Genomic DNA, 26,996 nt, shown 5'->3' with positions numbered 1-26,996 from the left:
TTTGGTTTCCTCTTCTGTAAAATCTTGTATCTCACTGAGGTTGTTACAAGGATTATAATGCACATAAAAATTATATATGTGTAAATAATTTATATATATAAAGTGTATCTATTACGTGTGTCTATGTAGATATATATGCCTGGTGGCTCAACTGATAAAGAATCTGCCTGCAATGTGGGAGACCTGGGTTCGATCCCCGGGTTGGGAAGATCCCCTGGAGAAGGGAAAGGCTACCCACTCCAGTACTCTGGCCTGGAGAATTCCAGGGACTGTATAGTCCGTGGGGTCACAAAGAGTCGGACACGACTGAGCGACTTCACTTGCAATACACGTATGAAGTAGGTTTGGAATTCCTGATTTACGAATGAGGAAACAGACTGATCCAAAGTGCGTCTGTGGGGAAACGGTGGAAGCGACCACCCGTCGTCACCGCGAGGTGACTCGCGTGCTGCCACGCACTGGCCTCCTCAGTGGCTCTCAAACACACACAGAGCATTCTGCCTCAGGACCCTGGCTGTAGGTCTTCCCTCTGCCTGGTTGCTCCTCCCCAGATCCTCCACCATACAGGTCTCAGCCCACGCGTGCCCTCTCTGACCACCCCCTCCCCGTGTGGGTGGGCTTCCCTTCTCTCACCTCCCTCTCCCTCCTGCCTTTTGCTTTATTTTTATCCTGATCCTTATTACCATGCAAAATTATAGCTGACCATGCTGACTTCTGTTTCCTCCTTAGAATGTAAGCACGGCATTTTCATGAATGAATGAGGGCAGATACTTGGCCTTATTCACATTGGGTTGCCAGTCCCTGAGCTGTTGGAATGAGTGAGTGGGTGAATGAATGAGGGGATGCCACAGTTGAGCAGAGATTCGCCCCCAGGATATGGCCGGCGATTGATAACCAGCCATGCACCGGGGTGGCTGCTCTGTGTGGTAAGCCCTCCTGGCACCCCGTGACATGGCTGTGATGATCCCATTTTACAGCAGCGTAGATCAAGTCTCCCAGAGAGAAGCAGCTTGCCCAGGGTCTCAGGGCCTTTGGGAGGCAGAGCCAGTCTGGGAATCAGCCGGCCTGACTCCAGGGCGCCAGCTCCGTGCACTCCGTGACTCGCACGTCTCCGGGTCAAAGACAGAGAGAAGCCACCCCGGGAAGCAGCAGCGCGTGCATTTTAGCAACGGATTTCCAGGTTTGGAGCGCTCTCCGCCTGCTGGGTGACTTTGCAGCGAGGGCGCCGCGGGGCGGCCGCGCCTGATGCTGCGGTTGCCATGGCGACGAGCGCCTCGGCGATTGGTCCAGCTCGGCCCGCACTACGTTGCTCCCGGGGCGCCGGGGAGCCTCTGCGCCGGCCCCTCCTCCGGATGCTGTTCCCCCCTCACCAGCCCTCCCCAACCCACGCGCCCCGCCACCCCGGATGTGCGGCAGGGCCCAAGCCCGAGGTGGTCCCAGGTAGCCGCGAGGCCAGGCTCCCGCCCAGCCTGGCGACCACGGTGACCCGACGTCCTCGCAGGCTCCCGGGCACCATGTGAGCCCTGCGTGCCTGGGTCCTCCGGAGCCCGCGACTGCCACCCCCTGCTCCTGCCCCAGCCTTCGCGGAGGAGTGCGCCACCCCCGGGAATGTGACTCGCCCGCGATTTAATTTTATTCCCTTCCACTTCTCGCCTGAGCATCGCTCTGCTCCTCTAACCACATAGAGCCTTCCCAGCTGGAGAGGGAGAGAGAAGGGAAAACTGCCCACCCCCTCCAGACAGGATGGCGTGCAGAAGACGCTATTTGTGAGTATTTGTGGCAGGTTTATGCCTGGAACTTGAGGCCAGAAGGGCCGCAGCCCAGCTGGGAGCTGGAGCCCGGGCCCTCTGGGGGGAGGGGGGTTTTGCCGTGCAGGTGGCTTGCAGAGGGAGCTGGCCACCAGGCTTAGATGCCAGCATTTGTCCCCTGAAGTGGACATGTTTGTCGGTGGTCATGATTGAGGCGGGGGAGGCTGTTAACAGGACTCTGTTGGGCTGTGAAATTCCCTGTCTCTGAGGGCATCGCCCCCCCAAATCTACGTATGGGGTCCCCAGACCAGCTGCTACCATGTTGGTGTCTGGTTCAGCCCTCCTGTGTCCATTTGGAAATGGCTTCTCGTGCCCAGCTCTGCCGTGATCAGCCCTTCAGCCGTGGCTGATGCAAGGTTGGCAGGAAGGTCAGGGTGGGACAGGGTGTCGTGCCCTCCGGGGACGGGTGAAGGTCCAGCCTGCCCTCCTGAGCGGGGATTGCCAGTGTCACCCCGTAACACCCAGGCTTGCCGTGGGCCAGCGGCAGAGCACCTGTCTGCTGGGCCCCGGGCCCGCGGCAGTCCGTGAACGTCTGCACGGGGTGGTGACATCACGGGTCCGGGTATTTATGGAAAGCCGAGCCCGCGCCTCCTGGGACATCGGATGAGGATGCCAGCTTCCCTCGCAGCTTTCTGGGGCTCTACGGCATTCTGGGTTCAGCAGCTGGGTCTCTGGCCTTGCAGGACCCCTCCTCTGGGACTGGGGACTGTGAGTCTCCTCCTGCCGTGGGCACCTGGGGGCTGTGCAGTGACCTCAGACCCTGTGAGGTCAGAGGGCAGAGCTGGGCCCTCAGGCTGGGCTCAGTCCCCAGGACTCGAAAGCCCGGGTAGGGGGGTTCCTGGAGCATCATGTGGGGGGACCCCTGGGGCACTCCAAGGCCTCGGACCCCCCTACACCTTGACAAGGGCCCCTGGAGCCCGAGCGAAGCGGCTCCCACTGCTCTCCACCCGGGCCAGATGGCGCGCTCACTCGCGGAGCTGGACGAGAGGAGGTGGCGCTTCTGCCGCTGTGCTATCCGCAGGCCCAGGCGGGGCCCCGGGGCCAGGAAGGCGGCGGGCTCTGTGGTTTGCTGTGATGCTCGTTTGCCTTTTAAGTGGAGAAGCCCACGGCTTGGTTTGCTGATGGGAGCCGGTCAGTCCGGGTTCTCACTCCCTGCCCCTGCTTTTCTTTTTTTGGAAACAAATAATAAATCCTTCCCCGGCACGGAGCCTCCGCTGTCGCTGGGAACAGGCCTCCCCCCGACCCCCAAGACTCCCCCTTTCTCCTGCCTCCTTTGTGGGCCCGGGAGCCTGAGGTCAGAGAAGTTCTCTGGTCTCAGGGGCTGTGAAACCCGGGGGAGGGAGGTCTCTGAGGTGGAATCTGTGCAGCAGCCTCTGGACTCCCATTCTAGAGATGGGACAACTGAGGCTAAGCAAATCCCCGGGAAACTTGGAGTGCCCCGGCTCGAGATGTGTGTCGGGGGTGGGGGGTGCGTTTCAGCCCAGCTCTGCATTAGAATCACTGGGGAATGCTTTAAGACTCCCGTGTCCTGGCTTCTGGGTCCTGGGAGGGGTGCAGCCTCAGGAACGTTGCGGTTCTCCCCACGTGATTTTGATGCTCAGCTGTGGGTGATGTTCGCGGATGCGGCCTCTTCCCTCGGCACCGCTCCGGGTCCTGCCTGATTGTGATTTGTGAGCACGCAGCTGCCATTCCAGTCCCAGGACCCCTCCCCGTTACCAGTACAGACTCGCTCTGTCTGCTGGGAGCCCAGGAGCCAGCACTGGAACACACGGCCCCTAGCAGGGCTCGCCAACCACGCCTGTCTCCCCCACTCGCCTGGGAGGGGGCTGGACTGTGGGGAGGGCAGGCCGGGCTCCCCCTCCATGACCGTGGGCCCTTCCTCACCGCCCTGGCTTTCAGGCTCCCACAGTTTGGCAGCAGGACACCCAGGCTTCCCCCACGTGCCGCCTCCAAGCCCATGGGCACCAGAGATTGCAGAGAGACTGGGGAGGGGGTGGCTGAAGTCGGGGTGGGGGGGCCTGTTTTGCAGAAAGACTTGCGGACCAGAACCAGGGCTCTGCTGGCACCTGCCGCGCGATCCCTGGGCTTGTAGCATGGGGGATGGAATGTCTCTAGATGCTTGTCTTTCAGGGCCTGGAGGCCCCCGCCCAGGACCACCGCAGCCACTGTCAGGGCTGTGCTATTTGGCTTCGCGGCTTCTCACACCCCTTGCCTCCGTGGTTCTCACCCGTGCTGTGAAATGGGGGGTTCATGATCCCATTTTACAGAGGAGGAGACTGAGGTCAGAGAAGGGTAGACCACTAGACTGAAGTCTCGTGGCGGCCTCCAGCCCCGTGCTCTGCACACACGTCCCACCCCCAGTGCGCTGCACACACGGCCGACCTGGACAGACATGCTGCAGGCGGAGCCCTGCCCCGGCCCCCGGCCCCTTCCCCGCCTCCCTGTCCTGTGGCCTCTTCCCCTCCACGCCCTGGGCCCCAGAGAGAGCTTGGGCATCCGGACTCTGACAGATGGAGCCGGCCCTAAGTAGACGGGACGGTGGATGACATGGTGAGCAGGAGAAGATTTATTAATGAAATGGGGAAATCGTGAAGCGTCCAGGATCAGTTCCTTAATCAACTTTGCTAGCAACCAAGCCCAGGCCTACACTGAAAGCTTAATTAACAGCGTCTTAATTAAGGTCGGCCCCCTCCCGACTGTAACTACACTTACACAGCACGTCACTTCCTGCTCCGTGAACACAGGAAGCCGGGCTGCAGGAGTTTGCAGTGGGTGTGCGAGACCCTCGGGGCTGCTGGGGAGCGGGGATGCTCGTTTGTAATTTACCCATCGGCTCACTCATTCATTCACTCTGCCTGGAGCCACCAACTCTAGATGGCAGGTGCCACCCTAAAAACATTGCCCAGCGCCTTCCCCGCCCAGCACTGCCTCTGTCCGACCCTCACTGCGTCCCCCTCACAGGCTGGTTGGTCCATTCTGGCCGCTGGAGTGTCCGCTGCGCCAGGGCCGAGGGGCTGACCGTGTGTTAGCTGTTGCGTGTCCTGCACCTTGAAAAGTGTTGGGTGTATAGTGATTGCTGGGGAAGTCTTCTTTGATTAATGAATGACGGACCCTGTGCCTGGCACTGCCCTAAGCTAAGGGGTACAGTTGTGTTGTATACTCTTTGTGACCCCATGGGCTGTAGCCCGCCAGGCTCCTTTGTCCCTGGGATTCTCCAGGCAAGAACACTGGAGTGGGTTGCCATGCCCTCCTCCAGGGGATCTTCCCGACCCGGGGATCGAATCCGGGTGTCCTGTGTCTCCTGTGTCGGCCACCGGGCTCTTTACCCCTGAGCCACCTGGGAAGCAAGAGGGTACAGAGCCCAGTGAGACGCAGCTTCTGGGGTCCTGTAGGCCGTGAACAGATGGTGTCAGTGCAGAGAGCCACAGGCCAGACAGGACGACAGCCCAGAGACGGGGAGGGTTCCCACGTCCCACAGCGGCTGGAGGCTGAAGGGGGTGCTGATCAGGGAGGGGAGGCCCTCCAGGCGTGCAGGCCTCGAGCCTAGGGTCGCAAGCCTTCTGCAAGCACTGGCTCATTGACCTTCACGGTGACCCTGGGGGGTGGAGCTGTCTCTGTCCCCTCTGTACAGACGGTGCAGCCGAGTCACCGAATAACCCCGGGAGGGGTGGCGCTGGGGGTTGGACCCCGACGGGTGGCCCCAGAGCCCCAGTCTGTGACGTTCTGACGGCTTTACTGAAAGTGATGGTGTCTGGCCCACGCCCCACGCCCCGAGTGTGAGCGAGAGGAGGTGAGAGGTGAGACCGGAGATGCGGGCGGGGCCGGGACAGAAGGTGTCTTGCCCACAGAAAGGGCCCCCCTTGCGAGCAGGGGCCTTGGGACCCACAGAGGCTTCTGATCCGCGGTGGGGGTTGCAGTTCCCACGCCGGACCGTGGAGGGAAGTTGGGGGTGGGCGGGGCTCTCAGCCATCCTTTCTGGCGCCCGCGCTCCAGAGGGCAGCAGGCTCCCAGCCCAGGCCATCAGGAGCCACCCCTGCCGGTCTGCTTGGGGCTGGCCGGGGGCCAGGGTGGCCCTGGGGAAGCGCCAGGCTGTGGTCTGCAGGCAGCTCTGTGCCCAGGTAGAGAGACCCTTTCTCTCCTCACCTCTTATCTGACTCCAACCTCCAGTCAGGTCTGGGGCCCGGAGGCCTGCACAGGACCCCTGGCTGGCCACGGGGGACACACCCAGCCAGGGCTGGGCTGGGGCGCGTCCTGGCGGGCGGCCCTTCCCGAGGCCTGCTGCTTTTCTGGGGGCCTGAGTCCGCCCCTCGCCCTGCCGCCCAGCTGCCCACTGGCTCCTGCTCTCTCTCCCCTCCGTCCACCCCCAGCCCGCGGTCTCCGAGGCCCTGGCCCTCCCTGGAGCTGCCCGAGCAGGACGCTGAGCTTAGACATTCTAGCTCTTTCACACACGCCCCGTTCCATGCACGGCTTGTGGTCCCCGGGGGCTCATCATCCCCCGGACACACAGCAGATACGCCGAGTCCTGCCTGCCCTGTGGGGAGCCCCCCTGCTGGCCCCCTGCCAGGGGGTGCCCTTTCTCCCCACCCCTCGGACCCTGAGATCCAGTCGTGCCCCTCTCTCAACTGCCCAGGGGAGCCCTGGGCCCTGGTCCTCCCGTCTGCCCAGGGGAGCCCTGGGCCCCGGTCCCTCTGCACAGGGCAGTCCCTCTGTCGGCACCCAGGGCCTGGGAGCCTTCCAGGCGAGGCCCGGCGTCTGTGTAGGCCCAGGCAGGTCATCTATAACCTTCTGTTTTAAAATTGTGGTAACACACACGTAACAGAAGAATGGCCGGCTCAGCCGTCTGTAAGTGGGCAGGTCAGGGTAGTAAGAACGTTCACAGTGTTTCACGACCGTCACCACCATCCGTCTCCAGAACCTTCTCATCTTCCCAGACCGAGACTCGGTGCCCGTAAAACACTCACTCCCCTTCCCTGCCCCAACCCCGGGCACCCACCATCCTACCCGCTATCTCTGGATGCAGCCGCTCTGAGGACGCGAGTAAGTGGAACCCTGTAGCGTCTGTCTTTCTGTGGTTACTTCGCTGAGCACGTTTTCAAGGTCCATCCATGTTTGCACTGTGTCAGGATTTCCTTCCTTTTAAGGCTGAAATACTCCATTGTGCGTCTGGACCGCACTTTGTTGATCCGTTCGTCTGTCTCTGGACACCTGTTTCCTTCTGCTTTTGGCTGCTGTGAATAGCGCTGGTGTGCATGTGGGGATGCCAGTGCGTCCCTGAGACCCTGCTCTCAGCTCCTCTGTGTGTATGCCCAGAAGTGGAATTCCCGGATCCCCTGGAAACTTGCACTTTTTTTGGAGGAACCTCCTTGCTGTTTTTCCACCACAGCTGCACCATTTTACGTTCCCACCAGCACTGCACACGGATCCACATCTTTGCGCACACTTACCATTTTGATTTTTGGTGGTTTGTTTTTGTAGTAGGAATTCTCGTCGTGTGAAGTAGCACCTCGCGGTGCTTTTGATTCACTCCTTCTTGAATAAAGGCAGCTGGGAGTGGTGAGGTTCAGCCTCCTTCTCTGCCGTCGGACCACGCGGCCCCAAGGACCCCCGACGTTGACTGGGGGGCCTGGGCCTGCTGGACGCCTGCCGACGCCCCTGATGCCTTTGTGGGAGCTTCTGTCCCAGATCAGGGTGGGTGGGAGGGACGCGGGGCTCAGGCCTCCCGCCAGAGCCCAGTCCTCCAGCTCGTCAGTAGCCCAGAGCGTTGGGTCCTTGGGGGTGCCTGGCACACGGTGCGTGCTCAGAAGTTTTAACTCACACCGGTAACCCCTGCTTCCGTCTTTCCTGGATGTGCCTTGTTCACTCCTGTAACCGAGAGACGATTCACTGGCGTGGTGCAGCGCCGTCCACACACCCTGCAAGGCCAGCCCCTCTCCGGCTCCTCAGCCCCGAGGCCACCGCCGAGTCCGGCTTCGTGGGGTCTCCCTGGGGAAGTGCTGTGCACGGATGGAAGCGCTCCAGTACTGAAGAGGCTCTGCCATGCGGCCATGTACACCGAGCAGAGTTCCCAGTCTCGGCTCTTCAGTTCCGGATTTGGGGCTCCCTGAGGGGGTGGGGTGACCATCCAGCCCGTGAAGGAGGCGACATTCTCCCTCTGGTGGGAGACCCTGACCGGTGGCTGGCAGAGTGGCCTCCGTGGGGGAAACAAAGCCACGGCAGGAGTGGGGACGTGGGAAGGACTGGGCCTGGGCACCCGAGGTTCCGATCCCACAGGCCTCCCAGCCGCCCGTGTGTCCTGGGCCAGCCGGCCATCCAGATCAGTTGCGTGGGCACCTTTGGGAGCTCCTGTCCAGCACGGGGCCTGGGGACAGCAACCCTGCCCAAAAGGAGGCGGACGCAGGTGGAGCCGCCACCACGGGGTGGACGGTGTGCCCTGGGCTTTCAGCAGGGGCCGCCGGACACGTGGGTGGCCTTCGGGGCAGACACAGGGAGAGGCGTCTTGGCGGCGGGCCAGGGAAGCCCACTCCCTACAGTGTGGGGGCCGGGCCTGCATGGCTGAGACCCACGAGGCTCTCCCCAGACCCTCGGGGAAGTGACCTGGGCCCAGCCCTCACTCCACGAGATGCCTCTGCCACTGGATGCGTTCCCGTGGCCGTCATGTCACATCCAGCGGCTTTTCCAGGAATGTGACTGCTCTCCTCACAGTCACGGGAAGATCCGACGCAGATACATCCGGAGGTCTGCCAAGAGCTGCCGCCTTGCAGAGCCTCGTGTCACCAAGGGCGGCGTCTCTCGTGGCCCCCGGGTCGGGAGCCAGGCCGTGCGTCCGCCTGGGATCCTAGCCGCTGTCACCTTGGGGGCGGGAGACTGACCTCATCCCCACGCACCCGCCATGGACGGGCCGGCCGCCTCGTGACCTGCTTCCCTGTCTTCCCTGTGCTGCCACAGCTGAGGCTGTCTGTTGATTTTTGTCTCATAACATGTGGAGAGAGATAACATGACTTACGGACATCGTTTCGGACCAGAGAAGGTGCAGCACAGGTTTGGGTGCTAAGGACGGTGCGGGGCGGACGAGGACTCTGGGGGCGGAATTTCTGTGCGTCTTGTCGTGAGCCTGCACGTCAAAGTTTCATTGAAAGCAAAGGCTGGGGGCAGGTGTTGGGTCTGATGAGCCGGACACTTGGCGACTGTGGGGCAGGAGGCCAGTGACCACTGCCCACCGCGCCTCAGCCCCTCTGTGCGAGGCCTCCCTGACAGGGATCCCTGGTGCCCCAGGCTGAAACCCACCGGCCTCCATGCTTGAGCTGCCAGCTGAGGACTGGTTGGCCTCCGGCGCTGAGTTGGAGACCTCAGAGCAGGGTCTCGTCCACCCTCTGCAGACCCGACTCGGAGCCGGGACCCCGCCTGCCGGCCCACCCCCGGGCTTTCCGGGGCCTGCAGGCCTGCCCGGGACAGCAGCGCAGTGTTTATGCGGGCGTGGCTCTCCCACCCGCGGTCCCGGGTCCAGGACAGACACTGGCCGTCCCCCCAGTGCCGTCTTGGAGGCTAAAGTGAGCGCAGCCCACCAGGACTCATAGGTGAGGGGAGCGAGGGCTTTGTCGCGTCTGTCTTCCTGCACACGGGCTGCGCGGCGGGCCGGCTTCCGTCACGTGGCGGCGGCGCGGATTGCAGGGCAGATGGGGTGGAGCGGGTGGGGCTGGGGACCGCGGGGCAGAAGCCAGCCCGGGTGGGGTGCCGGCTCAGGCCCCCCGGACCTGAAGGCCAGGCTCCCCGGCGGACCCGGTGAGGGGCCTGGCCTTCCCTCCTGTTTATCGCACGCCCCGGCGAAGAGCTGGGGACCCGAGCTCCAGGGGCCTGAGATGCCCTGTGATCCCCGTCCTGGGCGCGCCTGACCCCATGGGGTCCCCGGGAGAGGGTCCCGTGGGAACAGCCCCCGGCTCTGCGCGCGGCGGTTGGAATGTTGCTAATTGCAAGATGTACTGGCCTCGTCGGTTTTGCCCCTTGTCAACACGGTCCCTGCGTCTGTCTGGAATGGCTGATGAGGGAAGGGATGTATTTGTCGTCAGCCTGGCTCTTGCAGGGCTTGCTGGGCCGGGATAACCGAGCATCTGCTCAAATTTGCTCCATTTCCGATTCTGGTCCAGGGGCCACGGCCACAGGCGCCCCCGAGTCCCTCCGATCCCCCATCCTTGGCCTGGCTTCAGTCCCTGACCAGCTCTTGGGCTGCTGAGCGATCAAGGCAACTCGGAGGAGCCCCCCAAAACTGGCTGGGCCCAGGAGAAGTGGGGGCCGAGGCACTGAGATGATCAGGCTGATTTCCAGTGCCTCCCTCTGCCTTAGGAGCTTCTGGATGGACCCCTTATCTGCCGCCCAGAGGCTGTGTGGCTCGTGGCAGACAATGTCACCTCTCTGAGCCTCGGGGCTTTTCTCTGTACCGTGGAGCCAATCATTGCAACTTTGCAGGGTGGCGATAAGGACTCAGTGATGCAGTGAAGTGCAGGGCGGATCCATACTTACACGTATCTTCGGCCCCTTCCTCCCCTGGACTCTGAACACAGGACAGGCTGGGACCTCAGAGACACGGTCCTGGGGAGGGTAAGGGAACCAGGGGGGCAGAGGGAGTGTAAACCAGAAGTCTCTGGGTTGCAAAGGTCAGAAACCCAAGTCAGAAGGGGTTTTAACGGCCACTGTCGGTGACCAGCCCGGGGTCAGGCTTCAGTGTGGCTGGGAGTTTGGGGGCTCCGACACTCATTGCCATCTCCTCCTTGCCTTCCTCCTGGGGTGTGTTCTCAGGACCCCTCTGGTCCCGCTGGTCAGCCGCAGGGTTCATGGCCTTCCTGAGACCCCCATGCCCAGAGGAGGTTGGCTATGCAGTGATCGGCCAGGCCTGGAGCTGGGCGGACGGGGTCAGCTCCGTCTCAGCCACTGCACTGTGTGTTCAGGATGGGGTTCGGATGTGTGTTTCTGGGCGGGGGTGGGCAGTAAACCAAGGCTGGAGACAGCCCACCGGCCCTGCTTGGGGTCAGAGGGCAGCGCGCCGAGCTGGTGGCCTCAGCTCAGCGCCAGGCGATGCACTCAGCTGGGTGCGTGCGAGACAAGTGCTCGTCCGGGCGGCCGGCCCCTGGCCCCAGCACACAGCCTGGAATCACAGACGCGAGTTCCACTCTCAGCGGCGGGGAGGAGAGGGATTGTGGCTGCTCGTGTTGGGTAAATCCACAGGACCCCGACGCTAGGGATCTGGCTGATGACCCCCCCGCCCCGACCTCGAGTCTTTCCCATCTCCCTCTTGCTTAGCCAGCTGGGACCTGACCTATAAATGAGAATCTTTGCCCCTGTTACTGCACCTTCCCTCTCTCCCCAGTGGTATATACTCAACATTTTTCAAAAGCCCGAAAGCGGCCTGGGGCAGTGTGTGTTATCCAGGGAAACTCACCATCTGTTTCAGATCCAAGTCCCATACTTCCACCAGCACCTGCGGGAGGGGTACCCTCCCCAGACCGTGCTGAGCCTCCTGGGGGCGGCTGAGCCCTGTGTCCCGTCTGTGAGTTGGGCTGTCCCCCGCCCCTGATGGACCGCAGGGAGCGTGTGGGTGCTGGGGTAAGGCCGGTGTCCCCCCAGGGTGGGGGCGCTGATGGGGGGGTAGTTCGCACCCCCACGCTGGTCAGCTGCAGTTCCCAGTTGCCCTGGAGGCTGAGCAGGACCCGGGGCCTGTCCACGGGCGGGAAGGCTGAGACTGGGGGAGCACGCAGCTCCCCGCAGAGCCCTGGGCGAAGCTGGTCCCAGGTTCCACTGACATGTCTCAGTCCTTGGGTGCCCCTCTGTCCTGGCCTCAGCAGCCTCCCACCGCCAGAGCCCGTGGGCAGCCTTGTGCCCCCCAGCAGCCTCGCCTCCATCCTGCCTTTGTTCCAGACACATGCCCTGGCCAGCCGTCAGCCCGTGGCCAGGTGTCCTGGCCGGGACCCCCAGGTGCAGAAGGCGCAGGATGGCAGAGAGGACGGGCGGTCCGCAGGGTGGCTGGTGGAAGGTGGGGCTGGAGCTGGGCTTGGGGACAGCGGGGCTGTGACCCTCCCCAGTGGCCGCATCCGTCCCTCTCACCCCAGATCTTGGGGTTCCCGCCCCCGCTGCCTCCCCACCCTCTCAGTCACCCCCTCTGTTTACACGCCGGCTACTGCCCACCTTTGTCCTTCTAGACCCAGCTTTCCCACCAGGCTGTCGCCAGCGTGGGTCCGCCTGGCCTGCCGCTGGGTGCCCCCAGGCCGGGCCTCGGTGAGGGCATGGCAGCTGCAGCGTCCGTGAGTGAGGGACGCCCCGCGTTGTCGTCTTCAGCCTTAAGTTTGTTTTTCTCCTCATTTCATCCAAAAGCCTGTCTGGAAGGTGCCCCCTCGCTGGGCCCAGGCTGGGTGAGGCGGGGGCAATGGAAAAAGCTGGGGGAGTCTGAGCGGCTGACGGAGCACAGTGCCCGGGGTGCCCGCTGCAGGTTGGCCCAGGCCAGGAGCGGTGGGGTGAGGAAGACGTTGCAGTCCATGGAGCCCCGGCCCTGGCTTGGGGGTCAGGGTGGGTTGGCCCTGCCACCACAAAGACGGGCCCCCCTGGTGTGGGAGCTCCCTGAGAGGAACCACAGAACGGGGGGCCACCAGCTTGGTGTGTGTGCAGACCACAGGGGAGGTCAGAGGCTGCGACGGCCCCCAGGATGCCACCCCATCCACCCACTGGGCCCTGCGCCCCTGGGGCTCAGCCCGCCAGCTGGCTAAAGACACGTCCTCTGCTCCGCAGCTGCAGCCGCCCCATGGGCTGAGGGCACCGAGGCCTCCCACCCAGGCCCGGCCGTCCACCAGGAGAGCTCTCCGCATCCCGAGCACAGACAGACATGTGGGGACCGGGCGTCTCGGCACCTCAGAGCCCCTGAAACAGGCGCCCCCACTCCGCAGCCCTCAGGCTGACCTCTCTTCCTCCCGGTGAACAGACCGGGGTGGGTTAGGGCTCCCCGAGTGTCCAGGCACCAGCGCGGCCGGGGTCCGGGGGCTGCCCGCCCCCACGACCCTGCCTGCAGGCACTCACTAAGGCTTCAGGTCCTTCTGCAGCCCTGGAGAAAGCGTCCCCCTGCCCCGAGCTGGGGTCTGCCTCCAGCTGCTGCGGGTGAGGTCCCCGGGCAGCTGTGTGAACCCAGCCCCCGTCCCCTCCCCTCCCCACCCACCACCCCATCCATCCGCCCCGCAGTCAGGGCGCCCAGCTTGCTCCTCTGCGGGGTGGATGCCAGCTGCTAACAGCAGTGCCCCGAGGTGTCTGGAAGGACGGGCCCAGGTGGCCCGGTGCCCGGACTCAGCACAGGCGCCCCCACCCGCACCCCACCCCCGCCTTCATTTCGTGGTGAGGTTTACCTGGAAACACCCAGATCCAGTGGGTTCTAGAAATATTCTTCGTTTTTAATTTTCATTCAGCTAAGGTACATTAACACAGCTCGCTTACAGGAAGGGAGGCAAATGCAAACGGAAAGACCATGGCAGAGTCTCGTTGACCGTGGGTGTCCAGCGCAGGCCTTGGGGACACATCCCTGCTCATCGTGACCCTGAGACCAGCCGGGAGCTCCCGGCCGGTCACGGGAGGGTCTGTGTACACATATGTGCCGTGCACACGTGTGTGTGTGTGATGGTTGGGAGCTGTCTGTTTTTGAAAATTGAAATATCGTTGATTTTTAATGGGCTTCCCAGGTGGCTCGGTGGTAAAGAATCCATCTGCAAGTAGGTGACACAGATTCGATTCCTGGGTTGGGAAGATCCCCTGGAGGAGGAAATGGCAACCCACTCCAGTGTTCTTGCCTGGAGAATCCCATGGACAGAGGGGCCTGGCGGGCCAGACTCCAGGGGCTCCCGAAGAGTCAAGCACGACTTAGTGCCTAAACAACAGCAGAGCTGATTCACAGTGCCATCACCTAGGTCGAGAGGCGTCTCGTGTGTGTCTGGCCGTGTGAGGTCAGTGCGGCTCTGAGAGTGGCTTGGTGCTGGGCGTGCTGTCCAGCAGGCTGCAGGTTTACCCGGAAGGGAGGTGGCCCCTTCACAGTCCACGCCAGCTTGGCCAGGACAGCGGGTGGCGTCCACTGTGCCCTCTGCCCCGGCAGGGTCCTCCAGCCTCGCCCTGCCGTGCAGCGGGGGCTGCCCTTCACCCCACACCCAGAGGGGCTGTGGCCCCGGGGACCGCCCTTCCCCTGAGTCAGACTTCACCGTGTTCCTGACTGCTTGTGTTTGCACTAGGAATTTCTGTGGGGAGGCCCGGCAGCTCGTGGCGGGCACTCCCTGAGGGGCAGAAGCCTCCCTGGGAGGCAGGTGGATGCGGGGCCTTTGGGAGGGGACTTTCCTCTGGGTATCTTTCTGTGTTGTGTTTCTGAGCCACGAGAGTGCCCTACTCTTTCATTTATTTTTGGCTGTGCTGTGTCTTCACTGTGGCCTAGCTGCCCCGCGGCTTGTGGGATCTTAGTTCCCGGACCAGGGCTTGAACCGCGTCCACTGCAGTGGCAAGCGGATTTTTCACCCCCGGATCACCACGCATTACTTATTTGAAAAGGGTATAAAATGGTGGATTTGGGGGTGAGTTGGCTTGTTTTCTGGGGATCTGATGGAACACCACCGCCCCGCCAGTGGAGGCCCGCCCTCAGATGTGGAGGGCGAGTGGGGTCAGGATGTCCTGGTTGGGGTCAGCTGCCTAACGGCTGCAGATGGTGGAGACCCTGGAGCAGAGGGCGGGGGACCCAGGTCAGGATCGAGGTGGGGCTGCTCGCCAGCTGGGCGGCCTCAGGCAGGTCTCAGCCTGTCTCAGCCTCGGTTTCCACGTCTGTAAAATGGGAGCTGTAGCAACAGGTCCCCAGGCAGACTCGAGGAGGAGTGTCTGAAGAGGGGTGCCCCACGGTCTGACCCCCACCCCAGCTGGTCTGGACTGAGGCATCTCTGCCCCGTGACCGTCAGCAAACCAGGTCCGGGGTGTCAGGACGGCACTCCCAGACTCCACACCCAAGGCCACAGGTCTGGCCAGGCTCCCAGCCACGTGGCAAGGCTTCAGCCCGTGCCCAGCAGCCAGGGAGGCTGGATGCGCCCTGGCCGGTGGCCCCGGGCCCCTGGCCAGTGTCTGCCTCAGCAAGAGAGTCCTGGTGGGAGACTCAGGGTCACGGAAGCTGGGGTCTCAGGGTGCTCCCAGCAAGCGAGTGCGGCCAGGGGCTCCCTGTCCAAGCCTCCGTCCCTGCGGCAGGTTCCCAGCCTGGTGCCCCGTGGCCCATCTTGCCCCCTCCGAGACCCTCCCCTGAACAAGGCCGAACCCTGGCTGTGCTGACACCCTGCACCCCACCCTGCGGAGCCGAGGCCTGGGCTCAGAGTCACCGCTTCCGCAGACTCTTCTGAGTAGGGGTGGAGGGGAGCCCCGCCGTGGCCCCCTTGTCTGGCACACCTGGTGGGAGTGCCTGCCTTCCTGGAGACGGGCATGGTGCCCACACTGGATCTCACCCAGGGCCCCTGCCCACCACCCGAGCTCCCTTTCCACACCGCAGTTCTGAGGCCCAGGGTCCTGGGCAGGGACACCCCTCCCTGGGCAGCGGAGCGTTTCCCAGACTCCTGGCAGGCCAGAGGGCGTGGAGGCCAGTCCGAGGACAGTCACCCCTTGTGCCCACGGGCAGGGCTGTCCGAGGCCCAGAGCCAGCACAGGAAGGCCGGGCGGGCGGGCAGGGCCTCTGTGGCTTTCTCTGATGGGGGCTGGGCCGGGTGCTGGGGGCCTGGGCAGGGTAGCTGGGCACGGAGGCTGGTTTTCATGGCGCTCCCCCAGGTCCCTGCCCAGTCGGCTCCCGAAAGCCGCCCTGGAGTCTCCGGGGCAGGTGGCAGCTTCATTCCACAGACCAGGAGCCTGGGGCTGAGATGAGCCGAGCGGGGCACCCGGGGGGCAGCGTGAGGCAGCGGCCCCACCTGCGGGGAGGTCGGACGGACCCTCAGGGCAGCCTGCCCCTCCTCCCCTCTCTGCACCCCGCCCTGGACCCCCAGAGCAGAAGGGGCTGCACACAGGGCAGCCATGAGGGGTGAGCCCCACCCGGCCCAGTGCCCGCTGTCCTGGGCTGCCCGGGGGCTCAGGGGCGACAGAAACTTCGGGAACCCCAGGGGCGGCCAGGATGACTCTCTGGTCCCTCAGTCCCTGCGGGGTCTGAGGGCGTCTCAGGGCCCGGCTGCAGCCTCAGTGTGTGCCCAGACAGGACACAAGAGCACACTCTGTTCTGAAACCCACGCTCCCCTCCCGCCCTCAACACCTCACGTCTTCCGGTCGTTAAACACTCGTCTGCGTCCCCCTCGGGAAGCGGCCGGGAGCCCCGGGCACAGCTCTTAGTGCCCGCAGGGCGGGGGCGTCGGCTGTGCCGTCGGCGAGGCCTCTGTGCAGGTGGCGGACGTGTGTGCAGGACGCAGCCCTGGACTTCCGGGGTCACAGGGTGGGATGTGTCCTCGGCTTGGAGGCAGGCGCCTGGGCTGGGAGGCGGGCACTGTCTCCCTTGCTGTGCCCGCCTGCTCTTTCCTGCCGTTGGTGCAGTGGGTATGTGTTTCCTTTTTAGTAAGACGGAGGCGTGCGGCCTGCCCGCCCCTCTGAAATGGAGGTAAATTCCACAAATAACCCCAACGCCCAGGGCCCGTCAGCGGTGGAGGCGCGCCGCCCCTAGCTGCCTCCGCTGCGGGCCTGGAGGGGCTTCCGGGTGGGGGTGGCCTGCCCTCTGCCCCGCTGACCCTGCTCTCCGCTGCCTCCCTTTTCCTTCCCAGGAGCGGACAGAGTCACCCTCCAGCTCAGGGACGTGGCGGCCAGGACCGCCCCCCACCCAGGCCCTTCCAGAAAGCACCGTGTGCCCGGAAGAAGCCTCACACCGGTGAAGGTGTTCTTTCTCAATCTGACAGAACTTTCTAGAGCTCAGGGGGCCCTGGGGAGGCGGCTGGTTCCGGGTTAGACGCATCTGGGGAGCTGTGGGAACACACAGGGGCACCTGCACTCCCCCAAACGAGTCGCGCGGTGGCGGGTAAGCGCGTGAGACCGCGGTCAGCGCCGTGAGCCGTCAGAACTCGAGCTGAAACCACAGCGAGGTGTCAGAACGCCCAGAAGTGGGGCCGGGGCCACACGCCAGGCCAGCCAGGAGGCTGGGGGCCGGGTCCCGCCTGCGCGGCCCCTCTGGGAGACAGCTCGCTGGGGGGCTCAGGGCACGTGCGCTGTTAGCAAACGCCCTTTGATCCAGAGGAAGGAAGACCTGGGTTCACACTGGAACCCGTCGGCGAAGGTTCAGGGCAGTTCTATCCCTGACAGCCCCCGGCCCGGAACCTGCCACAGCGTCCTTCCCGGGTGTGTATGGGGCGGGGTGTAAACAGATAAACAGACCATGGAACGTCCGTGCAGTGGGATGCTATCCGGCTGTCAAGAGGAAAGGACTGTTGATACACGAACAGTTGGAATCAAACCTCCAGGGAATTACAGAGTGAAAAAGAAAGCCAGTGTTGAAAAGCTCCTCCCTGTGTGACTCTGCTTGTGGTAACACCCTGAGATGACGGGATGATGGGCAGATGGGTGGCTGTGGGGGTGCAGGACTGGGGAGAAGGGGCTGTGGCTCCGCAGGGAGGGGTGGATGTGAGCGCCCTGCGGTGGGTGGTCCTGGAGCTGGATCGTAGGTGGGGTCATGCAAAGCTGCACACAAGGGAAGGCTGTCTTGGCAGCTGCAGCGGCTGAGGGCTTGACGGCGGGCAGCCTGTTTTAATGTTCAGTGTTACCAGTTGGGGAGGCTGGGGTACGTCTTACTGTGAACCTGTGGTTATTTCAATGTGAAGAGTTCGTAAAACAACACGCGAGGTACAGGAGCAGCCCCAGAGGTTCGGGCGAAGTGGGTTTGGGCCCCGATGTCAGTCCTCCTGTGTTTCTAAGAAGCGTGTATCTACTGCACAGCCTGGGCCTGAAGCTCTGCAGAGGGAAATGGAGGCCACAGAGGGGCAAGGGTTTTCCCAAGGCCACACAGCTCCAGGGGGAGGAAGGGGGCGGCCGGAGGGGATGACCACTGGCTGCAAGAACTTGGGTTTTTCCTGCTGCAGGCTGGGGCCGAACCAGGCGGTTTTTGCTTTATTTTTAGTGTGAATCTTTATTGGAATCCAGTGTACGGCTAGCTGAACTGTCACAAGCGGAACACTTCGGTAGCCGGCACCCAGAGCCCCAAGCAGAAGCCGGACAGCCCCCCAGGGAGCCCCCTCGGGCCCTGCCGGTCACTGCCCTTGCCCCCCACTCCCCGCACCCGGGGCCCCTCTCCCAGCGTTCAGCACATGCTGTCTTTCCGGTTGGTGAAGTTGGTCAGTGGCTGGGTGCTGTTCGGAGCAGTGCCAGGGAGTCGGACTGGAATGACCGGTTTACTCTGAAGGGGAGGAAGTGGCCTCCGCTGGAGTCTGGTCCAGTGGGGCTGGGGCGGGGGCTTCAGTGGAGGGACTGCCCAGGCCACGATGCCCTGTGCAGGGATGGCTGGAATGGCTGTCTCCCCGAGCCCACGCTGGAGGCGGGAAGGGGGCTGGAGCCGTGGCTGGCTGGCCCAGCCTGCCGGGTCCGGGGCCCCCTGAGCTCCTTTGACCCCTGGGCGCAGCAAGTCTCGGCAGGGCAGACGGCTCTGGACCGGGGGCCACCACCCCCCGGGGCCCACGACATAGGACAGCTCGCCCCCAGACCCCGTTTCCCCCGTGATCGTAACGGGGGTTTTATTTATGTGGATAAAGAGGCATCTGTCTGTACAGAACCGGTGTGTTAATACAGCACGTTGCCAGTTCACCTGTGTACATCCGCATCACACCTTCCTCTGATCCGTAACGTGATATGCTGCTGTTGGAGTCCTCTGCTGGTCGTAGCTGGATTTATGGAGCACTGACTGTCTGGCACTGTTCCCAGTGCTGTAAATGTATCAACCTATCTAATCTTCCTCGAGCTCGGTAAACGAGGACCGTGAATTGAGACGCAGAGAGGCTCATCGACTTGCCCAAGGCCACACAGCTGGCCCGTGGCAAAGCCGGCATCTGCAGCCCGGCCCCCTTGGCTCTGGAATTCACCTTGTGGCTCTCACGTCCCCCTAAGCACCGCTGGCTGTGATCCCACAGTAGTGTGTGGTCGGGCGGATACGCCGGCCCAGCACCTTCTGGTTTACTGGGCGCTTCTCCATGGCCGCTGTGTTACCACCGCCCCGCGTTCCGAGGGGGAGGCCAAGGCACAGGGGTGCTCCAGCACGTCCCAGACTGTGGGTTCCCAGTCCAGGCGCTGGGCCGTGCCCCTCCTGGCAGCCGCTGGGCTGATCGGGAGGAGGGTGATGGGCAGATTGGGCCTCAGGCAGTGGCTCTGAAGGCTGCGTGGACCCGGCTGGGCTCAGGGCAGAGGGGGGACGGTCCCCACTCAGAGCTGGTCCCAGCTGGGCTGTCGAGTCCGTGCACACAGCGAGGGGGGCTGCCCAGGGGGTCAGGCCTCCAAGGGCCCCCCAGATAGGCAGGACATGGCGAGGAGGATGGGGAGCCTCGGGGTTGGGCTGGGCCCGGGAAGGCCAGGTCCGCATCTTCACCTGCCGGGCAGGTGACACTGCTACCTAGAGGGGGTCGTCATGCCTCCTTCCGTACCCCGGTCCCGAGTGTCACGCCACACCACGTGAGGTGACGCTGGCTGACCAACGCCCAGTCCATAGGAACTGCTCAAAAGTACTCGCGTCACTAGAGGAGGGGGAGAGAGAGGAGGGGATAGGGAAGGAGGGAGCGAGGAAAATGGGAAGGAAGGAGTCTGACTGGGGACAGAATAGACAAGTCTGCCTGAAGGCGTTGACACGTGAGCAGGGTTTTGGGGGGTGAATAGGAGTTGGCTGCAGGATCAAGAGAGGGGATAGAATGGTGTCCCAGGTATGGGAGCCCCTGAGCTGCACGGTCAGCGTTTGTAAAGGGTGATAGGGGTCACAAGTCCATGTGCCTTCGAGGTTCATGCAGGGTTTAGGCGAGGACGCGTTTGGAGAAGGGACCTAGCGCTCGGTACGCTCTGCGGCCCGCCTGGGTGGCGCCATGCTCTCAGGATGTTGTCGGAGCAGGACTGGGGTGGGAGCAGACCCCTCGGCTTGTGGCATGGCTCCCAGAACCCCGGCCTGTGGCTGCGTCCCTGACAGGTCACACTGGTGCTGCCTCACGTGGCTCGTCCACGTCTGAGCAGCCGGGGGGGGGCAATTGACCGGACTTGGGGCTTCCTAGGGACCAAGGTTCTTCGCCTCTCCCGGCACGGGTCCCAGCCCAGAGGGCATAGGAAGGCCTGCCTGGCCAGCCCCTCTTCATCCTAGAACGCCTCTGTCCACCCCAGCAGCGGGCACAGGACGGTGACTGTCCAGGGCAGTGCCCGAGGGGGCCTCCTGACACGCCACCCATGTCCTCTGCTCTGCCCGACCCTCCCAGGCCTGTGGACACACAGGCAGAGCTGCTGGGCAGCTGGTGTGCAGCCCAGGAGTGGCGGGACTCTGGGTCCGGGGGAGGGGGAGCCTCCTGCAGTCTCTTCATCGGAGGCAGAAGGGGCCACCTGGGGACGGTCCTGGGGAGTCTGCTCTGCAGCTCGTGGCGTCCGGCCACCAGCGACGCTTTCGCTGGACCTGCAGTAGCTGAATCACAAGTCAGAGCGGGGACGCAGAACAGGAGACGAGCCCGAAGCTCAGATGACCCATGGTGGGCGCCCAGCGGTGGCCTGGAAGGGCTGGGCCCACGGGGCCAAGCTCAGGCCACTCCCAGCAGATGCCCTGGGTGTCTGGGCGTTCAGTGGGGAAAAGGCCTACAGGGCACTCAGGGCAGGAGGGCTGCCCGCTTGGGGAGCAATGTGGCAATGGAGGAGGGTGTGGCCCGAGGACGCGGCCTCTGGGGGCACGTCCTGCATCCAGCAGCTGCTCCCCGGGGCCGCCGGGCCGGGCTGGGCTGTGCTGGGGAGCTGGCCCTGCCTCATGGGCGCCCCCAACGTAAAGGCCGTGGTCGCCGGCACGGCGCCAGGCAGGGCCAACAGACACGACGTTTCAGATGTACTTGCCTGCGAGAGCTTTATCCTCTTCCTCGTTTCACGGCTGAGGACGCAGGCTGAGAGAGGTGCTTGTACCAGTGTGTGTGGCTGGGTGGGGTGACGTCTGACCCCAGGTAGGCTCACTCAGAGCCCGGACGCAGGGCTGGACACCTCGCGGCCGACGCTGCCAGAGTGGGGCAGGCGGCCCTCCCCATGGTGCTCCGGCCTCTTCTGGGCGGACGGGCTGGTCTCGGGCAAACAAACCCAGTGTCGGGGCTGCTCAGCCCTGGGGTGTCGGATGTGCGGCACCTTCCGTCTCGGAGCCTGTTCCTTCTCAGGCGGTGGAGGGCCCCCACCCCCCCACTACCCTCCACACCTCCGGCCACGTTGGGAGTGGGTGACAGATCAGAGGAGGCACCGTCGTGGCCGCAACTGGCCCCCCGGTGGGTGGGGCAGAGGCAGGACACTCTGCTTTCAGGAGCGGCCTATGACGGGCAGACAGCAGTGAGCGCACGGACAGACGGCTCAGCCCCGCCGAGGTGCGCAGACGGATGGCTCAGCCCCGCCGACGTGGGCCCTGAGGGAGCGGAGGGAGCAGTGAGGCCCGGGCTGGGGAGCCGCTGTGGAAGGCCTGGCTGAGTCGAAGGTTGAGGAGTGTGAGGGGGGTGGAGCCGCAGGTGCAGAGGCCCTGGGGCAGGAGTGACAGGCGCGTTGCAGGAGCAGGGAGGGTGAGAGCAGCTGAGGAGGCACAGGCCAGCTCGTGCTGGGAAGCGGTGCTCTGTGATCGTGGGCTCGTGGGCAGCCCCAGGCCCCACGCCCGGCAGCCCTGCCTGCAGAGAGCCCTGCGGGGCCTCGGGCCTCGGCTTCCCACTGAACACGAAGCTCTTGGACCGAGCCCTGTGCCGGCGAGTGGGGAGGGCGCAGGGCAGTGTCCCTGCTGACCCGTCAGAGGGAGAGAAAGCACATGGTTTCTTGCATGCAGGCCCTAAGGCCTTCCCCCGGGAGCTGACCTGGGCCTCCCCGGGGCGGCCTGAGCTGGCATGGGCCCCGTGGGGAGGGCCAGGGTTGTCTGGGGTTGCTGGTAACCCTGTCTCACTTCTGCCACCTCAGGAGCTCCCTGGAGACCGGAAGCAGCCTCTCCACTGACCGATACAGGTACCGTCGCCCCATCCACCACGGGCCTGCTCAGAGCCACTGGCCCGCTCCCCGCATCAGTGCTCGGGGTATGGGCCCCAAAGGGCCCGTCAGGGAAATTAGCCCCCATTTGTCACTGAAACACCCCCAGGAGGCAGACACTCCCCTGCAGACCAGGTGGTCCCCCCAGCATCCCAGCTGAGCGCAGTGCTCCTCAGCGGGCCAGGGCTGGTGGTCCCCCGCGGGCTGGTCTGCCGCTGCGGTTCCCATGACGACCAGGGCTGCAGCCCCAGGGAGAAGCTGCCGGCTGCTCCCCGCTCCTGCGCTGTAGTTGGCAGAGGTTGGGGGGGTGGCTGGCGTGAGGGTCTTGCATCTTGATGTTTCTGTGAGACGTTTTCAGGAGAAAGGTCTAGAGACTGTGGTGTAGGGGAAGCCCCTGGATGGGGCAGCAGGCAGGCGTGAGAGAGCAGGACCCCGCAGCGGGTCCTGAGCGGGGCAGCTTGTGGGGGGTTGGGGGAGGTCCGTGCTGCACGGGGGCGGGTGGGGGTGACCGGAAGTGAGCTGAGGTGCCTGCTCCCGGGAGAGGGCAGGCTTTGTGCAGCCCTGCCAAGTGGATGTGGCCACAGGGCCGGGAGGGCGAGCCAGGGGCTGCAGCGGAGCCCCACTGGGGCCTCAGCTTGGTGAGAGGGGCCCGTGCACTCAGACCTGGGTCTGTCCAGCAGGGCTGGGCCCTGCCTGCAGGTGCGACACAGGGGAGGTGGCTGTAGTGACCGGCTCCAACCCCGCAGGCTCCGAGGGCTCCGAGGGCCCTGGGGGCTCGGCTTCCCTGAGCGGCTCGGGGCGGGCACCCCCGGAACAGAGAGTGGTGCAGAGGGCAGGGTGGTCCGCTTGCGTCTGCACACTAGTGCCGAGGTGCGAATGGCCGCGCCACACCCAGAGCACCGGTAATGGGAGCAGCTGTCGCTTCCGGGCAGTGTCCCACCGCCCACGGCCGCGAGGAGCTCTGCGCCCACTTCACAGCCCGCGCTTGTTCAGGACAGTCAGCGTGAGCAGAGCCGGGGCTTGAACTCAGATCCCAGTGTGACTCTGCCTGACGCCATAGCACACCCCTCGCCCGCAACCACACACACACACACACACACACACACACACACACAGACTGCAGAACGTTCCCTCCCTGCCGCCCTTCCACACTTGGGCCCTCCCACTGTCCCTCTCCACGTGGGTTCACACGCACTCAAGGCCCCTCCTACCGTCCCTCTCCGCGTGGGTTCACACACACTCAAGGCCCCTCCCACCGTCCCTCTCCGCGTGCGTTCACACGCACCCAAGGCCACAGCCCCGCATGGGCACCTGTGTGGTCGTGCTCACGGTCAGGAAGTGGCCGCAGTGACCGCCAGACCTCGAGGCCGGTCACACTCGACCCCACGGGCCACAACCCCTCCCCACGCCCTCGGGGAGCAAAGACAGCAGGGCCCCTCGGCCCCCCGTTCTGAGCCGTTATTTTCTGAGCCCCCACAGCTGCAGGGAGCGTGAGAAACCACAGCGACCCCCCCACTGCCTTGGCACAGCTACTGTGTCAGGGAGCAACCAGGCAGAGAAGGGAAGTTTCAGTGTAATATGTCGGGTGGTGACAGGTGTGTGGACTGAAGGAACATGTACAACCCAACCGCTGCGTGTTCTGTTTCTTCTGTAGCCCAGGAGGTGGCCTCTGACCTCAGGGACTGCCCCTCGAGAGGTCAAGGAGGAGCCAGCATCTACAGGGCTTCTCCTGGGAAAGAGTGTGGTGTAGCATCGAAGACAACTGCTAATCACAGAAAAACAGACGCAGCAAGTTAACGAGTGTAGGGCTCCTCTACGTGGGGGGGCACCAGACTCAGGGCCCCTTGAGTTTATTTCTGAGACCACACGTTTTCCCAGGAGAAGCCCTATAGATGCTGGCTCCTCCCTGACCTCTTGAGGGGCAGTCCCTCAGGTTAGAGGCCACCTCCTGGGCTACAGTCCTCAGTAAGGTCCAGATGAAACAGAACACGAAGCTGTTGGGCTGTTAACTGTCTCGAGCGGGTCTCCTGTTGGCTCCATCCTGAGTCCCTTCAGGGCGCACCTGCGAGGGGCTGCTGCAGTGGCTGAGGGCTTGATGGCAGCAACAGCGTTTGTCCACAAGCTTTCTTCCTCTGAAGAAGAGGAAGGAGGGTAAATGGCCTCGTGAGGGCTTCCCAGGTGACCCACTGGGAAAGCATCTGCCTACCCCTGCGGGAGATGCAAGAAGCTAAGGTTCGATCCCTGGAAAAGAAAACAAGTCATCCACCCCGGTATCCTTGCCTGGAAAATTTCACGGACAGAGGAGTGTGGCAGGCTATAGTCCGTGGGGTCGCAAAGAGTTGAACACAGCTGAGCGCACACACTGGAGAAGGCAGTGGCACCCCACTCCAGTGCTCTCGACTGGAAAATCCCATCGACAGAGGAGCCTGGTGGGCTGCAGTCCATGAGGTCGCTAAGAGTCGGACCTGACTGAGTGACTTCACTTTCACTTTTCACTTTCATGCACTGGAGAAGGAAATGGCAGCCCACTCCAGTGTTCTTGCCTGGAGAAACCCAGGGACAGAGGAGCCTGGTAGGAGGCCGTCTATGGGGTCGCACAGAGTCGGACACCACTGAAGTGACTTAGCAGCAGCAGAGCACACACACACACACACACACACACACACACACGGGAGGGCATACGGATGGAGGGTAGTCAGGGAAGGCGTCTTGGAGGAGGTGCTGTGTGACAGACAGCAGAAGGAAGGGGCGAGGGATGAGCCACTGTCCGGAGGAGCGGCAGCCGCTAACGCAGTGTGTCCCGGTCCCCTTGGGACACAGGTGGGCCGCGGCGCAGCAGGCCCATTTCTCAGATGAGGAGGCTGAGATCCAGGGACCAGAGGGGCATCGGTGCAGCCCCGGGACTGGCCCCTCCGCCTCCCGCTCTGCCTAGCCCTGTTTGCCCAGCGGTGCCCTGGGCTCTGCCGCTCTGTGGGGCCTCTGAGAAAGTGGGCCCTCAGGCTCTGGTGCCACGGAGGCCCGCTCACAGCCTGGGAACTCGGGGACAAAGGTCCCAGCCAGGAATCGGCTCCTTTCAGAGGCGCAGCCGGCTTCCTCCGCGGGGCGTGAGGGGGAAGCTGATGTCCACTGGGGGAAGGGCGGGCGGCGCCTGGGAGGCCGGCCCGCGGCGGCATCCTGGGCCCTCCCCCTCCCCTCAGTGCCCCCACCCCTCTCCGTCCGCCCGGCCAGCCTGGAGATGCTGCCCAGCCCTCGCCAGGCCCCACGCAGCCCACTCGTGCCTCAGGGGCTCGACTGAACCGTTCCGAAGGCCTTCCCTTCCAGCCGTCCACCACAGCACTTCCAACAGCCGCTCAGCAGAGCCGCCGGGCTGTGTCACTCCTGGGGGGCGTCCTGTGCACTGGGGGGTGTTCACTCCTGGGGTCCATCCTGTGCTCTGTGGGATGTTCAGTCCCGGGGTGCGTCCGGTGCTCTGTGGGGCGTTCACTCCTGGGGGCCATCCTGTGCTCTTCCGGGTGTTCAGTCCCGGGGGGCATCCTGTGCTCTGCAGGGTGTTCAGTCCTGGGGGCGTCCTGTGCTCTGCGGGGTGTTCACTCCTGGGGGGCGTCCTGTGCTCTGCGGGGTGTTCACTCCTGGGGGGCGTCCTGTGCTCTGCGGGGTGTTCACTCCTGGGGGGTGTCCTGTGCTCTGCAGGGTGTTCAGTCCTAGGGGCCGTCTTGCGCTCTGCGGAGTGGCCCGGGGTCTATAGGCCTGTAGTATCGCTCACCCCTCTGTGCAGCCCGCATGTCTCCAGGCCCGGCCAGCATCCTCTGGGGACCTGGTGGGGGCAGACTCACCTGGGGGAGGGACAGAGGTGCTCTTGGATCAGCTGGTCTGCTGCTGATGGAGGCCAGGGCTCGGGGGGAGGCAATGTGAGCTGGGACCAGGCCCTGGGACGCCAGCAGGCTGCACAGGCCCTGCGTGCCCAGCGCTCTGGGGATACCAGCTCCAGTCCGAGGCCAACGGGCCAGGATGTCGTCCCTCACATGCAGGGATGAGGTCTCCTCATTAGGATGCCGTGGGACCTATATTGAACAAAGCCAGGACCCCAAGTAGCAGGTGGGGTGTGGCCTGCCCAGGGGGACCCTTCCACCCTGCTACAAGACCCTCCACTCCTGCAGCAAGCGCTGGGTGCCCGCACTGGGCCAGGCGCTGGGCTGGGTGGAGCCGGGACGCTCGCACAGCAGTTGGGAGGAGAAGGCAGTAAAATCTACTGGGAGGATAGGACGTCAGGAGACATTGAGGGCGGGTGTCAGGGGCTCCGATGGCCGGGGAGGCCTCCAGGCGGTGCTGGCTGTAGGACCTGGGGGTGGAGAGGAGCACTGGCCAAGGGGGCGGGTTCCTGGGCCTGACGGGGCCTGGGGGAGTGGTCAGACAGTCAGCGGGAGCCAGGGCCCCGAGGGCTGCTGGGCGGGCGGGAGCTTGGCCTCTGTTCTGAGGGCAGCAGGTAGCGGACCACGTGGAACAGAGGGTTGACGCCTCGAGGTCCCCGTGGCTGGAGGGCGGGGAAGGGCTACGGGGCGTCCGGAGCAGACACCGGACCTGTGAGCAGGAGCCCAGTGGCTCTGCATGGTCCTCCCCATGACGCCGCGTCCCGGGCTGCAGACTCTCCGCCGCCCGACAACGCTCCGCTGGCCACGGCCCCTCAGCCCCGCAGCTGCCCCCGCCCCACCTCGCTGGCGACGGGAGACCCCTCCCAGCAGCCAATGAACGGCTGTCATCAAGGTTCCCTGTTAGGTTTCAGCAGCGTGTCCCCGTCACCCGGGCAACCGCGGGGGCCTGTCAGTCTCTGCCCGCCGCCTTTCAGAGCCGGCCTCCCGGCTCACCATGTGGCGACGTGGTGAGTTTCCGCTCACGGGGGATTCCGCCGGACGTTACTGACCTGCCACGGAGCCTGGCGCTTCTCATCTGCCCCCGCCCACCTGCAGCCCCCCCATACCTCCCTGGTCCTCCCGT

The 26,996-nt window shown here is 64.1% G+C and overlaps 1 protein-coding gene across 1 annotated transcript in view; it reads left to right on the top strand.

Annotated features, from left to right (window-relative positions):
• The first annotated feature begins 1,408 nt into the window (after positions 1 to 1,408).
• Positions 1,409 to 26,996, top strand: part of IQSEC1 (IQ motif and Sec7 domain 1) — a 142,734-nt gene continuing 117,146 nt past the window's right edge. The window contains exon 1 of the mRNA XM_027523705.1: positions 1,409 to 1,766. Coding sequence (XP_027379506.1) covers positions 1,744 to 1,766 — 23 coding nt within the window. The 5' untranslated portion in view covers positions 1,409 to 1,743. The remainder of the gene's footprint in view (positions 1,767 to 26,996) is intronic.

Source organism: Bos indicus x Bos taurus, chromosome 22 (genome assembly GCF_003369695.1).
Source record: "Bos indicus x Bos taurus breed Angus x Brahman F1 hybrid chromosome 22, Bos_hybrid_MaternalHap_v2.0, whole genome shotgun sequence".
Classification (NCBI taxonomy): domain Eukaryota; kingdom Metazoa; phylum Chordata; class Mammalia; order Artiodactyla; family Bovidae; genus Bos; species Bos indicus x Bos taurus.
The sequence above is the reverse complement of the archived record's forward strand: the minus strand, read 5'-3'. Positions and strand labels throughout refer to the sequence as shown.